This window comes from Ictidomys tridecemlineatus, unplaced genomic scaffold (genome assembly GCF_052094955.1).
Source record: "Ictidomys tridecemlineatus isolate mIctTri1 unplaced genomic scaffold, mIctTri1.hap1 Scaffold_222, whole genome shotgun sequence".
Classification (NCBI taxonomy): domain Eukaryota; kingdom Metazoa; phylum Chordata; class Mammalia; order Rodentia; family Sciuridae; genus Ictidomys; species Ictidomys tridecemlineatus.
The window spans coordinates 296972-311867 of record NW_027521915.1 but is presented as its reverse complement, the minus strand read 5'-3'; the positions used below and the strand labels follow the sequence as shown (position 1 = coordinate 311867).

Genomic DNA, 14896 nt, shown 5'->3' with positions numbered 1-14896 from the left:
CTTGGGAAAGAACACGAACAAGGATGCTTCTTAGTAATTCTTTTAAAAGGTAAACACAGTAATATAGGTTCAACTGGTGTTGAAAAATAAAATTACAGTATCATGTGGGTATTATAATGCATCTCTCTGAAGCCTGAATGAGTTGTCAGATTACATTTTCCAACCTGACAACTAAGCTGCTCTAACAGTGGGGATCTGTGTCTGCTTTCGGGAAGCTGTGATTTTGCTGACGGTCCCAGCTACTCGTAGGTGACAGCCCTGGGAGATGACTGACTCTGTGCTTTTCCAGTGCAGAATCAAAACTTGACCTAGAACCAGAGTTCTGTCTTCTAACTCTCTCCTTCCAATGGAAACTCCCCCGTTACAGGAAGCAGACCAAAACCCCCGGTGACTTGGTGAGGCCAACCAGGATGGAGGGCAAACCCGGCCCCTCCCTCGTGAGCTGTTTCTTTGGTTAGCTGGGGAGCACGGGCTCTTGGGAGATCCTGGCTGTGATTTGCACAAGTCCACCTCCCCCCAAATTAAGTGCTCTCTCACTTTTGGATGTGTTTAAAGTTCTCCGGGAACACATGACAGAGGGACACAGGGCTAGTTAGACCCACACATCTGGGGCTGGCCTTGGACGAGCATTATTTGGGGAATTTAGGCCTTAACATTTTTCTTACCGTGAGACTTCACAGCAATGTAAAGAGGCCCACCTAATTCATACCCAGGTCCTTGTACCTGGTGCTTCAGTCGGAACACATTTGCAGGACTGGTTTCCTAACTGGGCAGGGTACTGAGACTTTAGGTCAGCACCACGCGGCCAACGCCTGGAACGTGAATTTCATGCAACACAGAAAGGGACAGATACACAAGCACCCATTCAGTGTAGTGTGGAGTTACGAAAACGTCATCCAGAGGCACGCTGAGAAACACCCTGTGCATCAAGTAGCCCCCCCCGACCTGCCCTCTTTGTGAACAATGGATCGAGGCATCCAGAGTTCAGTAGAAGGCCGTGGATGACGTCAGCAGCTTCATAGTTTGGTGCCCAAAACAGACAAAGCACGCTGTCTATGGAAATGGTTTGGTGATTCCTTGCATCCCCTCCTCAGGAGACGGCCCCCGGGGCAAGTTATCAGGCAACATCAAGTAGATCTCCTGAGTCACAGCTCTTTAAGGGTCCCCATGGAAGCGACACATGCAATAAATAAGAGCTTGACTGCAGAGCTGGGCGCGTGGAGATGTCACTTGCAGAGGATCCCATTCTGGAGTGTTCTGTTTCCGTCAATGATGCAGGATGTGGCGGCTGGGTGGGGCAGGCCATCCTTGATCTTTGGGGAGTGGCTGCTGTTGTTGCTGGTGCTGGATTTGCTTCTGCTTGGGTCCAGAGCCGGCTGCATGGGCGAGGCGCGGGCCCCCTTGCCCCTGACCAGGCAGTTGCAGACCAGACAGAAAAAGGCGTGCCACATCTCCTTGCTGGCCAGCGTGTAGATGACGGGGTTCATGGCGGAGTTGAGGACCGCCAGCATGATGAACCACTGGTCCTTGAAGAGGATGGAGCACTCCTTGGCCCTGCAGGCCACATCTACTAGGAAGAGGATGAAGAGGGGTGACCAGCAGGCGATGAACACACTCACCACGATCACCACCGTTCGCAGCAGGGCCATGGACCGCTCCGAGTTGTTGTGATTGGCCACCATGCGGCTACTGGGCTTGACCAGGAAGTAGATGCGTGCGTACAGGATGACGATGGTCACCAGGATGGCGATGAAGATGCTGATGCAGAAGGCAATGTACTTCTTGGAGTAGAGGGGAAGGATGGTGGAGCAGTCCGGGAGGTTCTGCAGGCAGTTCCAGCCCAGGATGGGCAAGGCACCCAGAGAGAAGGCAATGAGCCAGCACATCCCGATCAGAAGGAAGACCCCGTGCTTCTTGTTGGCATCGTAGGGCCTCATCTTGATCATGGTCAAGTGCCGCTCTATGGCAATGGTCAGCAAGCTGCAGGTGGACGCCCCGAGGGCCACAAACATACTGCCCTCCCTGATGAACCAGACCGTCAGGGACAGGCTGAACGTCTTCTTGCCGGACATCAGAATGTTGACCTGGTAGACTATACCGGCCAGCAGGTCGCACAGAGCCAGGTTGCCGATGAAAAAGTACATGCGGTGGTGAAATTTATTGTTTTTCCAGATGGCAATCAAAACCATCAGGTTCTCCAAGATGATGAAGCTGCAGACGACCAAGAAGAAGATGGTGGTGAGCGTGCTGCCACCCTGGGAGGGGTCCTTCAGCCTGCCCTCCAGCTTCCCCACGTAGTTGTAATGTACCTGCAGAGTCTCATTCCCAGAGGTCGGCTGGGGACCCGGAGGGAGCACGGTGGCCATTGCTGGGCATCGACAGGCGGTTACCTCCACAATCCACCAGGGGGCGCTCGGGGAGCGTCCATTTCAGAGCCCAGTAGGAAGGCGGCTGGCCGCGGCTTCAGGAAGGGGTGCAGGCGGGAGTCCAGGAAGAAGGTCGCACACCGCCTCCTGCAACAGGATGAAAGGAGAGAGCCCGGGATGAAGCGCTGGATCACCACCTAAGGAACCTCCGCGAGGAAAATGCTGAGGCATTTGGACAGCTGGCCTGGTCAGGGCTGCAGAGGGTTTGGAAACACAGGCCAAGTTTCTAAGTGGTGGAGGGAAAGCGCTTCGGAGTCTGCAGTTACCAAGGTGTGAAATGCAGTCATGTGGCCCGACCGACCCAAATAAAGGTTCCACTGGAAAACTTTCAAGCACCAGGAGATGCTACCCTGTCGGTCTTTCTCTACCACGTGGGAGCTGGGAAACCATCTCCCCCAGTTACCTGGAGGGATTCAAGATTCTCCCAGAACAAAACAAAACAACAAAACCCTAAAACACAACAACAACAACAACAAACACAACCAACCAAATCCACACACACACACAAAAGGGACCACAGGATGGAATCCAGAATGACGCCTGCCCCGTTTTCAAGACCTCTCAGATGAGATTTGGAGTGACATTGTGGGAGCACTGCTGTTTCCCTGGAAAGCTTGCCCTTGGGTCTGGAGGGGATTGGGTGTGCCTGGCAGAGGGTCCTGAGGCCTGACCACCATGCAGTCACCACAGGAAGAACAGCTGAAGGCAGGGTGTGGACCAGGCAGCCGCTGTGCACCCGAGTTCAAAGCTTGGCGAGGAAGGAGCTCAAACCTGCCAACCTGGGCTGCCGCTGAGGTTAAGGGAAGAAGGACAAGCAAGAGGAGCCCTGCAGGCTTAGAGGTGTTCAACACGCAGAGGCCTGGGCTGGGGGTGTAGCTCAGAGCGAGGGGGTACACGGAGCATGCTTGAGGCCCTCTGTTCCATCCCCAGCACCTCAAGGGGGAAAAATAAATAAGAGGCCTGAATGTGAAGCAGAACTAAATCAATGCTTGTGAGCCAGAAGAAACCGCGTATCTGAGAGCACTGTGGGGTCACCCAGGCAACAAATCCAGGCACAGGCCTTGAAGGGTTCTGAATTTTAATACTTCCTCTACTGAATCCTGACCAGTGGTCATCTTGATGGGCATCCTGTGTAGTGACCATGATGCAGACCCAACTATTAAAGCAGAAATGGCTTTCAGTAGAATTATTTTTTAAGTTGTAATTGACTCATAATAACTGCACATCTGTATGGGGTACAGTGTGATGATTTGATCCCCCACGTTGACAACATGCCATGATCTAATCAGGGTAGTTGGCGTTTCCTTCTCCTTAAAAATTTGTCATTTTTCTGTGTTGGGGAGTTTTGAATTCCTCTCTTTTAGTTCTTTATAAAATATGTATTGAATAGCTATAAGCTGTAGACACTTACTGTGCTGTAGAACACTGGAACTTATTTCTGTATCCAACTATAACTTTGTGCACATGATCCAACCTCCTGTGGCCCGCTCCCTTTCCCTGCCTGTAGTAATCACTGTTCTACTCTCAGCTTCTATGAAATCAGCATTTTAGCTTTTGCGTACGTGTGAGATCACGTGACATCTTTCTAGACTCACTGATTTTTAATTCGAATTATTTGAATATTTAAATATCTAATGAAGACCAAATGAGGTTGATTGAAAATAGCCCGTTATGCGTATCCAGTGAAGATGCTTTACTCTCCTGGTGTTGAAGCTGCAGACTTACATCTGGTTCAGAGAAGCTTGGATCTCTCGGCAACAATATGGGGCATTGCATTTTTGGGTACAGTGTACTGTGAAGGTCTCACTCACCATAAGTTCCTTCCTGTGTGTGAATCCAGGCCCTGTGAGGGCCTCAGGCCCTTGAAGGGTCAGGAGCTTGCACTGAGGCTGCCTTGTGGGGCTGAGAAGCCAAGGTAGCTCTAAAATGTTTCCACACCCTAGTGACCCTCCAGGCACACAATCTGTCCAAGCCCTCGCCTCCCTCCCTACATTACTGTGGAAGTCAGATTTTCCCAGATGGGCACAGAGGGTTTGTGAACTCTTCACAGAGGTTTCCTCCATCGTGTTGAAGCCTCAAGGGGTTGGTGGTTCTGGAAACCCCAGGCTGTCTGAGCTGACGTGGGTGCTCTGCCTGGAACTGCTGGGCCCCTCCCCCATGAGCTCTGTCTGGGATCGCAGAGGGCTTGGGTTAAGGTCAGCTTCAATGCCACAAGCTGGCAGAAGCCTATACCTGTTGGCCAAAGCCCTCTGCTGACTTCAGAAAGGAAAGCGCCCAGCTCTGGAGTTGGACTGACGATGAAGGACAGGAGGGGTGGCCTACCCAGGTCTCTCCATGTCACTCATTAACCCACCCCCAGGGCTGTCTCATCCAGCCCTGCTCTCCAGCCAGCCAGGACCTTGGGGGTTCTCCTGGAGGCAGACAGAGCCCCTCTGTGGGCAGTTTTCCCAGAGCCCCAAACACTGATGTTTATGCAAATCTTGTCTGTCCTTCAAGCCCCAAGTCACATTCTACCGGCTCTGTAGCATTTTCTGACCCTGGTGAACTTGACCCTAGGCTGCATAACACTTTTGTAAAATTGCTATCAATCTTTGGAAGAGCAGAGATGATAAAAAGCAGCTGAATCTTTCTGAGCAGTTCAAACCCATGAACACACGACCGCTTTGCCTGGACGACCTTATATCCGGTCTTTCCCAGCATCTTGTACATGATCAGGTGCTCAGCAGAGGCTTGTGCCCTTTATGTCTGCTTGTCTAGTTGTTTCTTCACCTGAGAGAGGGACTGGAGGATACACTCCCCACTCTGCATGGTGAGGGGAACGGGCCCTGGCACTGTGTCCTGTGGATGCTGGGCCCAAGCCATCCCCACGCTGCTGCTGAATGGATCCTGGGGACCTTGCCATGTCCCACCCACCTCCCCTCCAGGCTACCAGTTGTGCTGTCCAAGACACCTCCACGTCCAGGTTTACCTCAAAATGTCCCTGGGCAATCCGCACCACCACCAGGGTTTTCTGCCTCAGAAAATGACACCCTGAGACAAACCCTGGTTCTCAAGGCAGGTAATGCAGGTAGGTCTTGGTAATTCAGACTGTTTTGGAGCTGACTCCTCTTGTCTCCTGTGTTGCGGTTTCCTCCACAATAACCCCACACCTCATTTTATACACCTCAATGCTCCCTTGAAAGTGTTGCACACTTTAGATTTTGCCTTGAAGTGTGTGTGGGGGGGAGAGGGAAACGAGTTCCTTCAAAATGGCCAAATCTGGAGATAGAACAATACACAACACTATGCAAGCTCACATTTTTCCCTCTCCCTTCCCCTGGGTAAGACTGCACAGAACAACAGAAAAACAAGAAAACAATAAAGAAGAGCAACCAGCCATAAAATGACCACAGTAAAACTAGCAGAAGATGTGACAGAGACCCAAGGTCTTCTTAAATCATGACTCCTGAGGGTGAACACGCTTTCCCATCAATGCTAGATTTATCATTTCCCTTAATTAAACATTCATCACTCACAGAGTATATTTTTGCAGGATGTCTTTTGTGAAATATGATTCTCTGCATTTGCATAACTGGAAGATATCAGTCTCTCTATGGAATCTAAAAAGCTTGTTTTCTCTGGATTATCAGCATTTACAAAGCTAGCCCCATCCTGAGAGTTAAGTGCTGGGCTAAAAGCCAAAAGGCCATATTGATTTTGGCTCTGCCTAAACATTGTTGCGAATGGTCAGAAGCATATCATGAGCAAGTTCTTCCCATTACTCTTAAAGGGTGCTAGTCACAAACCTCAAGTTTGTCAGACGACAGCTCTGTCCCCAGCAAGCTCAGCTCAGTACTCCCACTATTGGAGTGCTGGGTAGTCAATCTGTCTCCCTCCACACACAGACACAATCTAAATACCATGAGATCAGCACCCAGAACAGCCCCAGGGGAGACCCAGCCCCTCAGGCTACCTAGTGCCCCTCCTGGTCACTAGCCTTCAGGGTGACCACACTCTTGGGCTTGTCATCCTGTGGTGAGGTCACCTGTGTCTGCCCCTCACATAAATGATCCCCACAGGACATGAAGGTGTGGGACACATTTCTCTCACAGGATGCTCATGGGAATCATGCCGGAGGACGCGGCCAGTCCTGACTGCTCTCATCCATCACGTGGACATGTCACCCTCTACTCATCTCGTTTGTGATTTCTCTTTGGCCCACATGCTATTTGTCATCAGGCCTGAGAGAGGGTGTTCTCCGGGTGGACACACGCCTGTGCTTCTGTGGGCTACCCTGGCTTTCTGAGGGGCACGCTGGTGTCTGAGATGAACTTCTGCCACGACTCAGGGGTGCTGGGCTTCCTGGATGTTAGCACCGACAGCAGCTTGTCCCCACCCACCCCCATTCTGCAAGATGGAACCAGGATGGGAAGCCAGGTTGGCCTTCATCTCCAGGGCAAAACTGACACAGAATGAAGTCTCACGTTCTGTTTTAATTTAGAGGCTGATTGTCCAGAGCTGGCAGTGACATGTTGCTTGCTGTTTAATTTCCACCCAAACACTTAAAAAGACATCCTAGTGCTGAGAAATGAAAGTATGGGGCAGATGAGTTCTGTGCAGAATCGGAAAGCGGTGGCACGTGGCAGAAGTACGGAGGAGCCGCAGGGTCTCCAGCCAACCACTCTCCTCGGCAGCGTCCTGCCTGAAGTTCACCAGCACAGAACACTCCGTTCTGAGTCCTGCCCCAACCAGCCCTCCCTGACCACCCTGGCAGCCCCTCACTCCTGCTCGCTCCCTGGCTCTGCCAGGGACTCAGGTATTTCATTGTCTGTGTCTGCTCTCCTCCCCGCCTGCCCCGACCATATTTCCAGTCACTGCATGTGTCAGGAGAGCCTCTGCTCACCCCTCAACTTCTCCTAGGAGTGTTTCCTAACAGCTTTCCCTTGGCCTCATGGACCTGGGATCACCGGCTTACCCCAAGGCATTTTAAACACCAACATGTTCACTCTTTTGCCCAGAAGAAATAAGACACCTTCTAGAAGCTGATTCCATGGAGGATGACCCCAAGTTAGACCCCACCAACGTTAAGCATGGCTACCTTCCCCCACTCCCAAAGGAGCATCTCCTGGGGGGAGTGAGCCTGGGAGAAGGGGCCAGATGGATTCCAGATGTGCTTTTTACTCTAGCCATTCACTTTCTCCACATGTCAGTTTGAAAAATAAACAAACTATAAAAAGAAGGGAAAGGAAAAAAAGAAGAAGGCTAATATTTCTCCAAAGTCTAGCATGCCTCCACCCCACCCCCACCCCACACACATAAAAGGAAAACACAGAAGATAGGAAGACATTTCCCTGGTCACATGCAAGATGCTATGTTTTTAAAAGGAATATTCTCCTGGGAAAGTCCACCACTTTGTCCCCCAAACTGAATGGAAGCACCCAAGATTTGCCAACGAGCAACATTTCTTGAAAAGCAAGAATTTCCCTTTTTCTTTTCATTTTAAAGAATTCAGAAAGGAAATAATGAGCTGGCCTTTTCACAGCTCCAGCGAAATTCCTCTGCTAATGAGTCTTTTCCCTTGCTCTGGTTTTCTTGGGTGACCTCACGCGGCCTCCAGATAGTTCATGGAAAAATGCAAGCTTTACTCACGTGCCTGCCGCTTTGATCTAGGCCCTCTAATGAAGCTCCCTGGGGGATACCAACCACCACAGTCACGCCAGGTAAAGGTCTGGGATCTTTTCCCACTTTTCTTCTTCAAAGCATGGAGTTGAATTCACTTTCCTGGTGGATATTCTTGCTTTCTGGTGGTTTCTCTTTAGACCAATCTTTAGCAAACCAGGCTGGGGTGCTATTACAAACCTGGGCAGAGTCCACCAAACCCCGGACAGGGGGACTGTGTCCAAGGAACCTTGGGTACTGGCCCCACACAGGCACCCTGTGAACAACCTCCTAGGCTTCCGGATTGGTCCAGGGGAGGCATCTGAATTTTCTCCCTTTTGCTTTCTAACCAATCTTTTCAAATGGTTTCTGCTCTTGTTCTCAAGAGCACGGGATTGGATCACTACTAAGATATCCACAAAAATGAATGTAGATGTGTGGAAACAGGCTCAGTGAGGAAGCCAAAGGCAAATTCACACAAGAGGTGTCCCTCCCAAGAAGTCCACCTGTGGCCCATTCTGTGCCAAGGCTAGACACACAGTACCATTTGCTGTCTTGAGGGTGCACAATAGGAAATGAAAGTTGGGGGAGGAGCCATTTGCCCTAGGTCATAGAGTCTGGCTGGGCTGGATGTCCTTGTCATCTGGTTCCCATGCACACCATCAGGGATAGGCTCTTTGGGAGGCTGTCACCTTGCCACATGTCCTTTTACTAGGAGGTGATAAGAATTTTCCCAGTATGCTTTACAGCCGAACTGCCTAGCTACTGTGCTGGCAAAATATTGGAATGACACTCTGGGGACTTTACTGAAATATTTAGAAAATTCTGAAGCCAGGAAAATGGAGAAGTATGTTCAAGACCAAAAAGCTGGCTGAGGACCTGACTCTAGGACACTGTGCTTGACCATACCAGCAGCATGCTTGCTTACAGGACAAAACCCAACCACTGGACGTCACACTCTAGACCCCAAATGTTTTCACCTAACAGGCCTATTGCCTTATTGCGTTGAAGCAGCTTCCATTCCTCAAAAATAGAATGCAAAACAAACAAACAAACAAACCAGAAAACAGGAGACTTTATGCCCAGGAGCTGTGATAAAAGCAACCGTTTAAATGAATTATTAACTGAAACTATTTTTCCTCAAAACATTATCTCCCAAAGTCTTCTGGAAAATCTCTTAAGGTATTTAATTGAACAGAAAATGCACCACACAGGAATAATATAAATGGTTCCAAAAGTGATAAAGAGGACTTACAAAGCCAGATGTGAAGACTAGAGGGGCATGGTAACCTACAGCACCACAGTTCCAGCTAGCTCTGTGAACAGTTGGCTGAGAGGTTATCTCCAGGCTTTGGCAGGAAAAAAAAAGTGTTGTATAATAGGGAAACCCCCAATTTTTCCAGATTGGGATGTGCCCAAATTCTCATTATTGAGAATATAAGTATACTGTAGATATTGAGGAAGATGGAAGAGATACCACCACGGAAATAATTCAGCGACATGATTTCCAGAAAGAGGGAAATCAGTCTCTGAATTTTGAGGAATCAGGTCACTAAGAGTATACGTAAAGCTTCTCCTTCAGGAAATGAGAGTTTCTAGCATCCAAATATGGTAGAAAATTAGGACTGTCCTGAACTTGGGCTGGCTTTGAAGGGTAGATAGATCTCTGGTGTCAGAAAACAGGAATGACTTTGGTAGGGCCCATGTGAACATTTGTTGGTTTGTGGATTTAAAACACTCAATGTGTAGTTCTTCTATGGCAACACAATAATTCATCTGAACATTGAGCTCTGTATCAGTTAAAATCTGGACACTTCTGCCACTCAAGCAGAGCATGTGCATACATACATCCCCCCAACCCGCCACCTGCCACTCAGATAAAAACCAGCTCTGGTCATTGAGGAGCAGAACAACAGCCTCCCCTATACTTTCTAGGAATTATAGTTTCCTTAACCCTGCCTGCAAGATTTGCATCTATGAAGAAAAGAAAAAAAGAATATTGAAAAAAAAATAAATCACACCCATGTGATTATATAAAACATCGGATAATTTTACTGTTCAGATTTTAGAAAGCAACCTGATTCTGGAAATCTCCGAGTTCTGGCCAGGGACACTAGACACAGGATGGAAGAATCCTATGTTCATGCTGCTGCCTTTTCTTTTCTGCAATGTTCAAATCAAAGTGTGTTCCCTTTAAAAATCCAACAAGGAGTCCCTCTCTTACATCTAAATATAAAAACACCACAAGGAAATATGCCATTGGGAGTGTCCAAAGCCAGAAAGAGAGAGACAGAGGCAACCAGAAAGATAGGTTGAGACAGAGACCCTTGTGAGACTGGTCTCTTCCTAGGCTGCACCTCAATTATGAAATGAACAGTGCCCATCTCCTGCTGAGAACTTGGTGATTGAGTTGAGAGGACTTGGACTTCCAGCTCCCGTCTTGACAGCTTTCATTGACTTGTCAGACATATGTTAGGAAAACTGGAATGTTGTCACCAACTAACGGTCACCTAAAATAATGATTTTTTTTCCCAGGGGAAGAAACCCAATCCTCCTCCACCCTCTTGGTCCTCAGGGTCTTCCTTTGAGGAGGGCACCGAACATTTTTAATTGCCCACGGAAAATCATAAAGGAACTTCAAGCCACTTCAGTTTCATTCAGTTGATGCCACCCCCGTCCCTCCAAACACACACCAGATCAGCTTTTTTTAAACGGGTCCCAGGGTAGTTCAAAAGGAATCGCCCTCTCTGCCCCTTCCTGGCTCGGTTACTTGGGTGGATGGCCTGGGAGGCGGGATGCTGATGTGGAGCGCTCTGGCGGTGAGTGAACTCCGCGTCCAGGTCACCGTGGCACCCAGGACCGGCTGGGACTTTGTCCCCAAAGTGGGCCCCATAGATCCCCCAGGCCACCCCACCCGGGTCCGCGTCCACGCGTCCCCAGGACCAGGACCGTCCGCTCACCTCCGTCTGGAAGGGGCACTGGCCCCCCGGCATCCTGGCGGGTGGGTGCGGCGGCGACCCAGGCGCCCCTGCCTCCGCTCAGATAACGGTTTAGGGGGTCGGGAGGTCGCTCCTGCCCCGCATTTGGCTTGAACTCGTCCTGCCAACTCGCTCAGGGCCGGGTCGCTGTCGCCTGTCCCTGGATCCGGCTGGCTCCGTCTCTGCTCCAGCGAGTCCGAGCACAAACTTTTCCAGCGGCCCGCGGGAGCTGGGCCCCGCAGAGCCCTCCCCCCGCCCCCAGCGCGCGTCCCCAGCCCCCAGCGCACGTCCCCAGCCCGCCCCTCCTGCTGCCTGGCCTCAGAGTGGCGCCAGCCCCCGCAATCCGGCCCCGCGTACAAGAGCAGGGGCTCGCCACTCCTTCTGGACGCCCTCCTGCCCCACGCCTCAGTCCTCTGGGGGTGCCGCGGACCCCCAGGTCCTGGCCCAGACCGGTCCCCACACCTGACGTCCTCCCCGCGAGTTCCACGGGCGCCCCGGGGCCCAGCGGGGACAGATGATCTCAGTGGAACTGCGCGCTGGGACCGGCCCCTGTCCCGCGAGAACTGAGAGCGAGAGTTCAGACTGCTGCTGCTGCTGCTGATTAGTCTATTCTAAATATCGTTATTGCTATTATGAGTAACGTGGTTATTACTGTCCTGATGGCCACCGTTTCCGTCTGAAATTGACTGTCCGCAGGCTTGAACTTGTAGGTGAGCCTCTGGCAGGATTTTCTTTTGGATTTCTTCCCTGCCTGCCTTCTCCCTTCCTTCTCTGCCCTCCTCCCCTCCGGTGCCTGGGGGGGGGGGTGTCTCCGCCCTCCCTCCTACCCCTCTGACGGTGAGAACCCAGCTCCTTGGGCGAAGGCGCTCCTGCTGCGGTTCCGGCTCCGCGCGCCCACCCTGGGTCCACCCTTTGTCCAGCAAATAGACCGGCAGCAGGAGGATGACAGCTGAAGCCCCCCTTTCCCCCCCCCCCCAAACTAGCTATGCTGTACCCCAAACTGCGCGCCGGGATCTTCTCCCTGTGCGTGGAGAACTGAGGTCATCCCTGTGACGTCTTTAAACAGAAGGAACCCCGGCAGGGGATGGCCAAATTGTCCATTAAACGCAAAGAACAGAGACTTCAATGGCCTGAATAGGGAAACCATCCTAGAAGCTTTGGGGAGGAGGGAGAAGGGGAGACACAAAGGCTGGCGGAACTCAAGAGCTGTTATTCAAATCAAGACTGTAAATTCCTGGGCAGACCCAGCTGAGCCCCTAAGAGACTTTAGGGTGTTGGTGTCAAGAGCTCTGGGGACATTTTTACGTTTGTCCTCTTACCTCCTGAGGCTGAGTCGGATGCATCCTTCCCTTGGAACAGGGAACATATGATTCTTAGGGGTGCATTTGCATGTTAGGGCAACTGGGTAGAAGTTGGCCAGCACCTCTCCTCCTTCTGTCGCCTGGTGAGAAATGCACGCCTTCGGGGACATGAACCCTGCCCAGGCAAGGCTGCAGGGCTCTGCTTACCCTAGGACTCACTGGTAAGGTGGGCCCCCGAGCTGGGAGACCAGCTCAGTGTTTTCACACTGTCTAATTTGCCTAGCCTACCAAATTTGCTCACCAATTTGCTTTCAGAGTACTGAAAAAAAACAATTTCTGACTCCAACTGCAAGTGGGACCAAATGTGTTTCCATTTGTTTGACTCCTACAGCATCAAGTCAAGAAAAGGAGAGGAGGGAGTGTGTTTCATGGACCTTTGCCATATCTGGTAACAATAGAACAGCCTAGCCACTAAATCTACAGCACACACACACAAAACGGTCCATCAGTTCATTAACAAGTGTATTGAGTTACTTCCCACTATGTAAAACTCACTGCTGGGGTGCTGGCTGAACTTTGACCAGCACCCATGTCTTCATTCACAGAGAAAATCATGCTGGGCATTCATGAGTTTGGCTGAGGCCTCCAAAACCAGTCTTGGGATGGACTCCAGCAGTCCTGAGGATAAAGTGGGACTCTTGATTCTCCACTGAAGATTTCCATAAGAAAGACACAGGGATTTAGCCCAGAGCATCTCACTAAGGGGTCCCTAAAACTCCTCTTTCAATTAAGTTTCTTTTCCCCAAAGATGCCCAGTTTGGAGAAGTTCTCTCCAAACACAGGACTCTCATAATCAAGTGCCTCATCTTATCCCTGGACTTTAAGACCAGACACTGGTACCTGACAATAGGGCACTCTGTGCCCCTGGAGACCCTAGAGAGGGGCTTCTCTCACTACTTCTCTGGGGAGAATATTTCTCCCTACAATTCTGCATCCCTGGTTGGTGAGAAAAGCAATTTAACAGAGGGATACCGGTTTATAGGTATGAGAAGGAATAGGGGGGAATTAGGAAATCCTCATTCTGCAACCCTGGATGAAATAATTGAGTCAGACAGGGTGTGCCAGTAGGTGTGGTGTAGTACCTGTAGGTGAAAGTGTGCAGGCAATCCAGTTAATCACCCAGTGCTCATTGGAAGAGAATAAAACGCTTTTCCACTTTCCACAGAGCCATTGGGTGGTTGGGATGGTTAACATTATGTATCAACTTGACTGGGCCATGAGGTGCCCAGATATTTAGTCAAGCATTATTCTGAGCATGTCTGTGAAGGTGATTTTGGATGAAATGAACATCTGAGTCTGTAAACTGAGTAAAGCTGATGGCCCTCCTCAGTGTAGGTGGCCCTTGTCCAATCTGTTGAAGGCCTGAATGTATTTTTTTTTAAGACAAAAGGCCAACACTGTCCCTTGTTAGAGTCCGTCTTCAGACTGCTTCTACAATAGTGTAGATGGCCTCCGAATTGAGCTGGGGCATCAGCTCTATGGATTTTGGATTTGTCAGCCTCCATAATTGTGTGAGCCAGTCCCTCATGGTAGATCTGTGTGTGCTGTGTGTGTGCCATGTGTGTGTGTGTGTGTGTGTGTGTGTGTGTGTGTGTCATGTGTATGTGTATGTGTATGTGTGTGTGTGTGTGTGTGTGTGTGTACATCTTCTCTTGGTTCTATTCCTTTGGGGAGCCCCAACTTATGATATGGTGGCCACAGAAAAAGGAAAGACCTTACACAGGTAGGGCTATGGTGGTGGAAAGGAGCCCTGAGGAATTGGGTGACTCAGGCCTTGTGGTCACTCTGTCTGCAAGGTGACAGACAAGCCAACGCTGCTTCCTCTCTGCTGGCTGGCTCTACATGCCATAGCTTTAAAATATTGACCCTGGTGTGGATTGGCAGAATGAAGCTTCGCCTTTTGTACAGTGACCTTGTCTGGACCCAAAGGAAGTCTTGGACTCACTGCTGAAGTCCTTCAAGGAGAAGTGTTCACTCAGTGACAGAAGTGTCACCCAGAGTTGAGTGACCACACAGCTCATCCCCATCATCATGCTCCTACTCCTCCCACACACACCCCACGGCTTCCATCCTGCAAGTCAGCCGGAGCCATCAAGATACCAGGAACTGTCCTTTCTGAATTTCACAATTTATAAGAATGTTTCCAACATTTAGAAACAGAATGAGTGTGTATGTGGTATGTGTGCATATGTGTGCGATATGTAAGTGATGTGTAGGTGTATGTGGTGTGTGTGTCTGTGATGTGAGGTGTGTGTATGATGTGTGGTCTGCAAGTTTATGTGATGTGTGTGAGGTGTGTGGTAGGTGTATGCACATTCTTAGTGTGAGCATGTGTGGTACACGTATAGTACATGGTGTGTGCACGTGTGAAAGGTATGTGTGGTGTGTGTCTGTGTATGTGCATATTATGTGTGTGTGGTATGTATGGTGTGTGTACGTGTGTGATGTGTGGTGTGGTGTGTGTGATGTGTGTGTGGTATATGATGTGCTGAGT

General features: G+C 50.2%; 1 protein-coding gene across 2 annotated transcripts; it reads right to left on the bottom strand.

Annotated features, from left to right (window-relative positions):
* Nucleotides 1–846: 846 nt before the first annotated feature.
* LOC101967086 (sphingosine 1-phosphate receptor 3) lies at nt 847–11283 on the bottom strand. Of its 2 annotated transcripts, XM_078036166.1 has the most exons (3): nt 11024–11283; nt 2310–2513; nt 847–2211 (listed from the first exon to the last, which is right to left on the bottom strand). In XM_078036166.1, exons 2-3 carry the CDS (start codon nt 2321–2323, stop codon nt 1227–1229), a joined length of 999 nt encoding a protein of 332 aa, XP_077892292.1. In that variant the 5' UTR covers nt 2324–2513; nt 11024–11283; the 3' UTR covers nt 847–1226. The 2 variants fall into 2 exon arrangements, with proteins under 2 accessions (XP_077892292.1, XP_077892291.1); XM_078036165.1 differs by having other exon boundaries at nt 847–2513.
* Nucleotides 11284–14896: the final 3613 nt, after the last annotated feature.

Bases quoted from the DNA above. Each gene is read 5' to 3' on its own strand.
- LOC101967086 (XM_078036165.1), bottom strand. From the start codon at position 2,366: ATGGCCACCGTGCTCCCTCCGGGTCCCCAGCCGACCTCTGGGAATGAG.